This window comes from Tarenaya hassleriana, unplaced genomic scaffold, assembly GCF_000463585.1.
Source record: "Tarenaya hassleriana unplaced genomic scaffold, ASM46358v1 Cleome18, whole genome shotgun sequence".
In the NCBI taxonomy this organism is placed as follows: Eukaryota; Viridiplantae; Streptophyta; class Magnoliopsida; order Brassicales; family Cleomaceae; genus Tarenaya; species Tarenaya hassleriana.
Window position 1 is genome coordinate 169,400 of NW_010965216.1, and position 10,028 is coordinate 179,427.

The 10,028-nt window shown below is 42.1% G+C and overlaps 2 protein-coding genes, 1 long non-coding RNA gene and 1 pseudogene across 3 annotated transcripts; 3 read left to right on the forward strand and 1 right to left on the reverse strand.

Moving 5' to 3' along the window:
• Window positions 1–3,635: 3,635 nt before the first annotated feature.
• LOC104810269 (myb-related protein Myb4) lies at window positions 3,636–5,462 on the forward strand. Its single transcript, XM_010536467.1, has 3 exons — window positions 3,636–3,966; window positions 4,153–4,282; window positions 4,494–5,462. The coding sequence occupies exons 1-3, from the start codon at window positions 3,828–3,830 to the stop codon at window positions 5,281–5,283; spliced, it is 1,059 nt and encodes a 352-aa protein (XP_010534769.1). The 5' UTR covers window positions 3,636–3,827; the 3' UTR covers window positions 5,284–5,462.
• Window positions 5,463–5,962: 500 nt separating this feature from the next.
• Window positions 5,963–7,857, forward strand: LOC104810270 (cytochrome P450 71A1-like). Its single transcript, XM_010536468.2, has 2 exons — window positions 5,963–7,040; window positions 7,155–7,857. The coding sequence occupies exons 1-2, from the start codon at window positions 6,111–6,113 to the stop codon at window positions 7,758–7,760; spliced, it is 1,536 nt and encodes a 511-aa protein (XP_010534770.1). The 5' UTR covers window positions 5,963–6,110; the 3' UTR covers window positions 7,761–7,857.
• On the reverse strand, window positions 7,029–7,647 carry LOC109116569. Its single transcript, XR_002024054.1, has 2 exons — window positions 7,558–7,647; window positions 7,029–7,319 (listed from the first exon to the last, which is right to left on the reverse strand). It is a non-coding gene; the product is annotated as an uncharacterized LOC109116569 (long non-coding RNA).
• A 116-nt stretch (window positions 7,858–7,973) lies between the features above and the next one.
• Window positions 7,974–10,028, forward strand: part of LOC104810271 — a 3,176-nt pseudogene continuing 1,121 nt past the window's right edge.

The following is a 10,028-nucleotide window of genomic DNA, read 5'->3' on the forward strand; positions in this document are numbered from 1 at the left end:
GGTATATACCTTACTTTACTCAGATGCTTGACACTCCCATCGTGAAGTTGTAGTTTAACCTCCCCAATGTCTCTTATTTCACAAGAGAGCCATTGTTTCCCATGAGCACCTTGCCTCCATTTTGTTTCTCAATGTTGAGAAACCATTCTTTATGGGGTAACATGTGAAATGTACACTGTGAATCCATTATCCACTTATCTTCCGGACTCTGATCAGATACTGTCAAGACTTCTGTTTCAAAGTCTTTATCTGTGACATTCGTTGCTTCTCCCGTTTTCTTGGATTGTTGTTCCAGCATTCTTTTTTTGTTTCGACAGTCGCGTTTGAAGTGTCCCTCCTTTCTGCAAAACCAGCAACCAAACTCAGATTTCTCCTTCTAATCTTTCTGATCCTTTGGTTTTCCCTTCTGAGACTTTGTGTCCTTTTTACCAGTTTTTCCTTTTGTAATCAGTCTTTCCCTTGTGTGTACCTTGTTCCTTGACTTTAACTCGAGTTCTTTTGTGATGATTGCCGAGATTATCACATCCATGGTAACATCATCCTTCCTTGAGTATTTTAGGGTATCCATTAACTGGTTATACCGTTCTAGTAAGGAATTCAGAAGGTATATTATTTGATCCTCATCAGAAACTTCGACTTGGAGATTCTCCAAATCTGTCACCAACTTCCTGATATTGTCAAGGTTGTCTTCGATAGACTTTTCTTCATCCATCTTGAACCCGAAAAGCTTCTGTTTTAGGTGTATCTTGCTCGACATGGACTTGTTCAAGTACTCTTTCTCGAGTGTTTTCCATATCCCGGAGGCGGTCTGCTCATTCTTAACCCTTCTCATGATTTGATCAGTCAAACATAGAAAGATAAGATTTCTAACTTTTCTACTTTTCTCATACCTTGAGTCCATATGTTCTGTGGATTCCTTTGAGTTGTGTTCTTCGTTGGTGCCCTTTTCCTTTGTCTCTCCTTTGTTCTCGATATCCTTTGAGAGATACTTTTCATCGAGCACCTCATGGAGCCTGAGAATCTCCAGACTTGCCAATACTTTGTCTTTCCATAACGAGAAATCCGATTTTCCATCATATTTCTCGACGTCAAGCTTCACCACAACCGGTATTGCAGTCATCCTATTGTATCCCAAGTTTCAGATTCTTGAACTGCGTCAAGATATCTTTCTTTGGCGAGAGACCTCCCTGTCTCCAACCAAATCTCGGTTGAGCTCTTGACTTCTTGAACTGCATTAAAGAATTCAAAACTGGCGAAAGACCTCCTTGTCTCCTATTGAAGATCTTATCATCTCCAACCAGGCTATGATACCACTTGTCTTTCCTGAACCCTAATTGAACTACTGAAATGATAATGAAGATTGACAGAAAATGAAATGACACAGCTGGATTTTACGAGTTCGGATTCAGTGTGAATCCTACGTCTCGGCTGAGAGAGCTTCTTCAATTCATTATTGTGATTGTCTGGTTGCAAGAACGATCGATCTCACAACCCGAGAATCGTCGATTTCAACCAAGAACAGAAAACCCCAAAGAAGAACTCTCTGTAAAACGAACTTAACGAACCCTCTCCTTTTATAAGAGTCTTCGAATAGTGCTCTTCCTTCAATACTGCGTCGTTTTATAGTGAGTTATTACCACATTAATGAAATGCTGCATTCCGATTCCGATTTAAATTTCAGTTTAATCTGACTCGGTTCTCTGATTCGAACCAAGACCTTTTACTCTAAACAGAGTATTTCTTCAACATGCATTTTCTCAATATATATATGCCAAAAATTTCAAGATTTCTTCTATCTCTATTACGTTTTCTATTTCATTTATATGGATTTCAAGTTATGAATGTATGTATGGTAAAGTAGTTATAAATGAGAAGAATGTGTATCTAAATCAAACCGACAAAAGCAGCGCGTCAGAAAAGACAAAACTAGATAAAATATACGTGATTAAATAGGTAATTAAACTAAAATAGACGCTTTCAAATATCGAAAACGATAGATTACTAGATTTTTTTAAAGCAATCAGATTCAGTCTTGAGAGGCGTGGATGTTGGCTAATATTTGCCATGACACACGTCAATTAATGGAGAGTTAACGACAGTATATGACCTAATGCAAGCGTAATATATGTTTATTATTGGGCCCAAACTCTTAAACAATTGAAATTCTATGGCCCCGTCGTGCGTTAAGTCAAACTTGCAGTTAAACAATAAAATAAATCAATGGCAAGAAAATAAATCAATGGTTATTATCGCGTAAATTTCTTAAAACTGAGTACATTGGTGGTGGGTTTTTTTAAAATAAAAATACAAATCAAATAACTAATAATAAACTAAGGGAGGCTATTAGATTTGGTAGCAAATGGTGAATTCCCTTTTTAGTGTTGGTTTCCCTAACTCTACGACTTTCCTCAATTCTCGCCACCTAACAGATTATTTTTTATAATAATAATAATAATAATCAGTGACGAGCACTATATTATCTATCTACATTTTGTATACATGTATATAATAAATTAGACACTAACTAACAAAATCCTTGGATAATTTAAAACAATTGGATAACGTTTAACAAGCCTTTTGATACAACATATTACCAAGAAAACATTATGATAAAATGTATATTTTTACTGTCGGCCATATATTTGTGTGTGTATATATGTGAGGCACAAAGCATTGATAGAATTATACTGCTGAGCAAAAAAATAAATATTGAAATAATTGTGTTTATAAAAAACAAACAAGAGTGACGAAAATGTTAGTGTGTTCCGTGCCTTTTGATTATTGTGATTTAGATAATCGAATATGGAGCAAAAATAATCAAGGCTCTGCGTCACGAACGAAGCCGCGAATCTTACACATGGACGTTCAAGTTGGGAACTTAGGGGGTTAGATTGTGTAAACTCGTTTGGTACATATTAAAATAATTATTTTATTTAATTAATTTAGTTGCTACGTTATTATTATTACTACTTTTTTGGATAATTATTAACATAGTTGCTCGATTTAATATATGCGTAGAAATTGGCGGTAATATGTAAAAAACAAATGCGCGCACACATGAGAGTGGTGATATATCGATAGCGAAACGTGTGGGTGATGTAAGGGTGACGTGGCGGATTCCCTCAACTTGTGGACTTGATGTAAAACAAGCGAAGGCATGGAGCGTAATAGTTTTTGTCCGAGCACGACAACTGTTTTGCAAGTGCATCCATTTAGGCGACTGATTTGGAAATCCACAAATTCTCGTCGTATTTTTTTGGGAAATTTTATCTGATTAGTACAATCTTTTTTAACTCATCCTTCTTTGGGAAAACATGTGCGTATATTTTTACACAATAAGCAGTGTTTTCTTTCTTTTTTAAGGGGACCCCCTGTGGTTTCTTTTTTGTTCTTCGTAGATTTCATTGAGTGGACTTTATGCTCCATTACAAGAGATGGGGAAAAAATAGCCAAATGATTTTAATGCAAGAATGTATGGATGGGTAGGAATAAAAAAGGAAAAGCTTACATATGCATGGCCATGGACGAGTAATTAAATAATAATAGGAGAATAGGTATGACATGAATGAGTACGGATTTTCTTCTATTTATGGCTCAAATGCCCTTCTTTGTAATTAGTGGCATGACCCCTGTGGGATCACATCATCAACACTATTCACACACATCCAATGTATAAAATACACGTACGTGTTGTTTTGCTCCCAGATTCTCATTTATCTCCTGGGATTTGAGAGTATAAGAGACATCTCCTGGAGATTAGATATATTCATCGAATCAAGACCAGCTGCACACATATGCATATATAAGAAGAGAGAGAAAAAGGGAAAATGGGGAAGGGAAGAGCGCCGTGCTGCGACAAGAGCAAAGTGAAGAGAGGGCCATGGAGTCCTTGTGAGGATCTCAGGCTCATCGCTTTCATACAGAAACACGGCCACCATAACTGGAGGGCTCTTCCCAAACAAGCCGGTCTCCCCCTCCTCTCTCTTTTTATTTAATATTGTATATATATATATGCAGCAAATTATGGAAACCGATTCTATAGTTTTTGCCGTATAAACCTACAATTATGTTTTGTTCAATCAACTTAAAAAATGCGCATCTCCTCTTATAATCAATAAATCCGGAATATAAAAAGAGTAGTGATATGTATAGGATTGCTGAGGTGTGGGAAGAGTTGTCGTCTGAGATGGATCAATTATTTGAGGCCGGACGTCAAGAGGGGAAACTTCACCGGAGAGGAAGAAGACACAATCGTCAAACTCCATCGAGCTCTTGGAAACAAGTACCTTCCTTCCCTTAACTATATATATATATATATATATTTATCATAAGCTAAACCCATGAGACAAATAGTATATATATTGCATGCAACTCTGAGGATTTGTCCTTGGGACACTTTGGTTACATGATTCAGGCGCAGCCAATACTTTACTTTTACATCTCAAGAATTCAATCCTAAGAAAGAGAACTTGCTTGATCAACATCTTAATTAGGTGGTCAAAGATTGCGTCCTACTTGCCTGGAAGAACAGATAACGAGATCAAGAACATGTGGAACACTCATCTGAAGAAAAAGTTGGCCCCAAGTGAATCGCCAAAGGACTCCTCCTCCTCCTCCTCCTCTTGTGGTGGACACAGCGCTAAACTAGATGAAGCCGAGCACTACGATGGGGTTAAGGAAAGCATCCACTGTCAAGAAGGGAATTCATCATCAGCTGCCAAGCCTCATGACGATAAGCTTCTTAATCTGATTGGAGATGAGCCTATCAAAGGATTGCCTACTTCTTCAATCTCCTGCGATGTGGAGAATAATCACCAGACATGCGAGTTTGAAGCATACAAACCGCTTTCTCCTGATCATCACCAGATTGATATATGGCGTGAGACTGGAGCAACTTTTCTCGAAACAAACGGAGCAATTCAAGGGGTGCATAAACAACACTTGCTCGAACTCCCTCTTTGCCAGATGGACATGTCGTGCCAGTTTGGAAGGACATGTTGCGAGATCCAAGATGCAATCAACAAATCCGGGTCGCTACAAGTCCCACTCGAATTCGACGCAGAGTTCTGGGATCGGCTCGAGGGACTTGGCTCTTTTGCATCTAGCAATGGTGATACTAACATACATAAGTGTCCAAACGGTAGCGACTTTGGATCGGGTCACGAATACAACAACGAGTGGTTCGAGTACTTGGAGGACCAAAATTACTATGACTACTTTTTAATGGGAGCAGAAGAAGTTGATCCGGCGGCAGACACCTTTTATACTTCACATTCAGTCTAGGACGCGAAGAACATATATGTGTATGTATATGCTGTGCCCTACCTTGGATGTTTTGCCTACCCAAAAGGCACATAAACATGCACATGTGCATGACATTGAAGGAAACATGTCGCGTAATATACACTGTCATCTATGTAAAACAGTGAAGGGACATTCTAGCTGAACTAGTTTTTTGACTTGTAAGGAGGAGAAAAAACCGAAGGTCCATAATATTGCTGTCTCTAAATTGGTCGGTAGAAAGTGGTCAATGTGACGTCAACATGATTGTTGGGCATTGAGTCAAATGGTGATGATCAACTCCTTTAACCATATGATTAAAACTCCTTCACTGAATCTACGGATTCCCATATGATGAACATCTTCACTTGCTCCGATGCTTACACCCTTACCCTTTTGAAAGCTAAAATTAATATGCATACTAATTTAGCGGGGCAGAAATCCCCTTTTTTGTTGTTGTTGTTGTTGTATAAGGAAGAGGATGAAGAATTTCTCTACAGAACCAAAAGTGCAGATTATGGACAAAGGAACAGAGGAATCGTCACAATTCCCGATTTTAATGTCAAAGTATAGGCCCGTCCTCACGATTGAGCCCAATTCCATCAATTAAGGTTAGGTTCAGGCTCATTTGATAGTGTGAAACGGCCCATCTCATTATATAATTTTAAAATTGTTCCAGCCCATTATATGTGTTCAGCCGTCGAGGCATGGGGGGCAATAGCGTAATTGTACATATTACCGGAGCAAGCTTACAAACAGTAAATAGAGAGAATCAAGAGAGTCAAGATGCTCCAAGGAACCTCGAGGTTTCTTTATAAAATCTCACAGTCATGCGTAGGAACACGACCAACATGGAGCACTTGTTCTCTTCTTCTTCCCTAAACATGATCAACTTCATGTTTCTCCTCCTAATACTCTCTCTTCTCTGCATTAAGTTTATCATCAAACGCGCGGCCAAAACGCTGAATCTTCCTCCCTCGCCTCCAACGCTGCCGCTGATCGGAAACCTCCATCAGATAGGCCCTCTCATCCACCAGTCTCTCTACCATTTGTCCCTCAAACACGGCCCTCTCTTCCTCCTCCACCTCGGCAGCTTCCCGACGCTCGTCGTCCAGTCCTTCGAACCTCTCCAAGAGATTATCAAGAACCACGACATCTCCTTCTCCGCCCGCCCTTGCTTCTACGCTACTTTCCTCTTCTCTTACGAGGCTCGCGACGTTGTCTTCTGCCCTTATGGGGATGCATGGAGGCAGTCTCGCAAAATCTGCCTTCTCCAGCTCCTTAGCAATAAGATGGTCAAAGAACTGCGTTTAATTCGTGAGGAAGAGATCGATGACATGATCTCAAAGATCGATTCTTCCATCACAGCGAATCCAAAGAAACCGGTGAATATGAACGAGTTGTTCTACAGCTTCGCGGTCAACGTGATGTGCAGGTCCGCCGCAGGTGATAAAACCTACGGAGAGGCTTACAAGGCGCTGGTGAGGGAAGCTCAGAAATTGGCAGCAAAGTTCTGCTTCGAAGACATGTTTCCGTGGTTAGGGTGGATGGATGGGTTGAGGGGATACAGGTCAGATCTGAGGCGTTTATTCGAGCGTCAGGATCGATTGATGGAGCAAATGATGAGCGATCAAACCGACAAAATCGATGGTGGCTTAAAGCCTCACAGGATGAACTTTGCCTATGTTCTTATCAGTTTGCAGAGAGAAGGGAAGCTGGATATTGAGCTGGACCGTCAAAACATCAAGGGAATCTTACAAGTAAGCCTTATCAGTTAATTTTTTACATGTTTTGCCTCTGTGTTCCTTGGTCTACAAGCATCCAACCAAATCAAAGTGGTTAGGTTTCTGTTATATTCTGCATGTACAATGCAGAGCATGTTCTCGGCGTCGACAGACTCACTTCCATCGAACATGGAGTGGGCGATGGCAGAGCTCATGAAGCATCCGAGGGTGCTTCGAAAAGCGAAAGAAGAAGTCAGAAGGGTCGTAAGGGACAAAGGGAGAGTAGAGGAAGAAGACATCCTTGAGATGAAGTACCTGAAATGCGTGGTCAAAGAAACTCTGAGGCTACACGGCTCGGGAATATACATGAGAATAACGGACAAAGCTGTAAAGATATCAGGATACGACATCCCCGCAAAGAGTAGGGTGATAATCAACAACTGGGCATCGCAGAGGGACCCCAGAATATGGAAGGAACCACAGGAGTTCATGCCGGAGAGGTTCATGGAGGGGGAGGAGTATGAGTTTCAGGGCACAAACGGCAAGTATGTACCGTTTGGATTCGGGAGGAGGATATGCCCGGGGCTGAACTACGCGGTGGCGATGGTGGAGTCGGTAGTGGCGAATCTTCTGTATTTGTATGAGTGGGAGCTGCCGGAGGGGGTGACTCCGGAGAGCATGGACATGTCGGAGAAGTACTCTCAGACTATTCTGTTGAAGCACCCTCTCTGCCTCATCCCTTCGAAGCGTTTCTAGCTTTTCAATGTATTTTATTTGGCAAAGAAATATCTAAATTAGCGGCAAATGTAAGGGTATTAGAATTAAGAAAGGGAGGAATATATAAAGATGGATGCAATGGTCGCGTATGGATCAAGACGAGTGAAGTGGAGACCGGAGTGTTTCAACCTCTCATCCACGATAAGACAATATCTTCCCCCTCTCTCTCCTCCTTATTTGTGTCTCCCTTTCTCCTCCTCCCCCCGCTTCTCCTTCTCTCTCTTTCTATTCTACCCTTCGTTCAACTCTCTCTCTCTCTCATGGCGTCCGCCGCCGCCAGCACCACCTTCTCCCTCAAGTCCCCCGGCTGCGGCGCCTCTTCCTCCCCCTCCACCCGCGCACGCGCCTCGCTCTTGCCTGTTCCCACCGCCAGCTCTCGCCGCCTCGGCTTCTCTGCCGTCGTCGACTCCCGCTTCTCCGCCCACGTTGCCTCTAAAATCAGCTCCGTGCGCGGGAAGGGGACGAGGGCAGTGGTTACCATGGCGAAGAAGAGTTCAGGCTCATTTGATAGTGTGAAACGGCCCATCTCATTATATAATTTTAAAATTGTTCCAGCCCATTATATGTGTTCAGCCGTCGAGGCATGGGGGGCAATAGCGTAATTGTACATATTTCAATGTACCTCTCGATGACAGCCAGAACATCACCGACGACACCAGAATCCGCGCCGCCATCCCCACCATCAAGTATTTGATCGAGAACGGCGCTAAAGTCATCCTTTCCAGTCATCTGGTACGTGGGCCTTCGTTGCATATCCCCATAGATTGATCAGTTCATTATGAGATGCCAACTGAGTCCTGCAATCTTGATCTGTTTGTCAGCCAATTGATCGTGATCCTAAAACTTACTGCAAAGATTCGATTTTTAAGTGTTTTGGCTTGTACTTGGATTCATAAATGAAGTCTGCTTACTACTGATACAATTATCAGTAAACTTGACTTGAGAGCCAATTCTGGGTTCTTTGTTTCTAACACACACGCACTTATGGTTTTGATCCTTTCAGGGAAGGCCAAAGGGTGTGACACCAAAGTACAGCTTGGCCCCTCTTGTTCCCAGGCTTTCCGAGCTCCTCGGTATTCAGGTATTCCATGTTTCTCTATTAGACTAGGATTCGTTTCACTATCATCTTCCAATCTAAGAGGTTTATGGGGTGAATGACAGGTCGTGAAGGCTGATGACTGTATTGGTCCCGATGTTGAAAGCTTGGTGGCTTCCCTTCCTGAAGGCGGAGTTCTTCTTCTTGAGAATGTGAGGTTTTACAAGGAAGAAGAGAAGAACGAGCCTGAGTTTGCCAAGAAGCTCGCTTCCTTGGCTGACCTTTTTGTCAACGATGCCTTTGGGACTGCTCACAGAGCCCACGCTTCAACCGAGGGAGTCACAAAGTTCTTGAAGCCATCAGTTGCTGGTTTCCTTCTGCAGAAGGTGAGATTTTTAATAGAAATAGGCTGTGATTGGAAAATCCTGGTCTCCTCTTGCCACTTAACCTAAACCACTCTTTCTTGCCTTATATTGTTCCAGGAGCTGGACTACCTCGTTGGGGCGGTCTCTAACCCTAAGAGACCATTTGCTGCCATTGTTGGTGGTTCCAAGGTCTCATCCAAGATTGGAGTTATTGAGTCACTTCTCGAGACGTGTGATATCCTTCTACTCGGTGGTGGAATGATTTTCACATTCTACAAGGCACAAGGTCTCTCCGTTGGTTCATCCCTTGTAGAGGAAGACAAGCTTGATTTGGCGACATCACTCCTTGAGAAGGCTAAGGCCAAAGGAGTCTCTCTTTTGTTACCTACAGACATTGTGGTTGCTGACAAATTCGCTCCCGATGCTACAAGCAAGGTCTGTGTCTCTCTCTGCTGTTCTTTGCTAATGCTTGGTGTTCTAATTAATCTTAGTGTTCTTGCATTGTGAGCTAGAGAAGAAAACTTGCGAACTGGGTATCTGATATGTGCTAAAACTACTGTTTTAAAGTGGAATCACATTTGGTTGGTTTGCTAGGCGGCCTTACCCCTACTTTTTATGCAGAGAGATTGATTCGAACTCGTGATCTCAGACCGCACGGCAAGTGAGTTTACCGCTGAGCCAAGTCGGCCCGTCGGCTTGATGATAAAAAATAGGAAATATTGGAAGTGGGTTTATTAGGGACTAGATGTTCTGAAAGCGTTGGTTTTTAAAAGAAATTCAGTGTAATTGTCATGCTTGATGACTCAAAGTGAATGTGGTTGTTGGCAGATTGTGCCGGCATCAGGC

Excerpts from the sequence above, each read along its gene's own strand:
- LOC104810269 (XM_010536467.1), top strand. The coding sequence starts at position 3,828 with ATGGGGAAGGGAAGAGCGCCGTGCTGCGACAAGAGCAAAGTGAAGAGA. Across the intron at positions 3,967-4,152 it reads GGCTCTTCCCAAACAAGCCG|GATTGCTGAGGTGTGGGAAG; the intron begins GTCTCCCCCTCC and ends TGATATGTATAG. Across the intron at positions 4,283-4,493 it reads CATCGAGCTCTTGGAAACAA|GTGGTCAAAGATTGCGTCCT; the intron begins GTACCTTCCTTC and ends CATCTTAATTAG.
- LOC104810270 (XM_010536468.2), top strand. The coding sequence starts at position 6,111 with ATGCGTAGGAACACGACCAACATGGAGCACTTGTTCTCTTCTTCTTCC. Across the intron at positions 7,041-7,154 it reads ACATCAAGGGAATCTTACAA|AGCATGTTCTCGGCGTCGAC; the intron begins GTAAGCCTTATC and ends TGTACAATGCAG.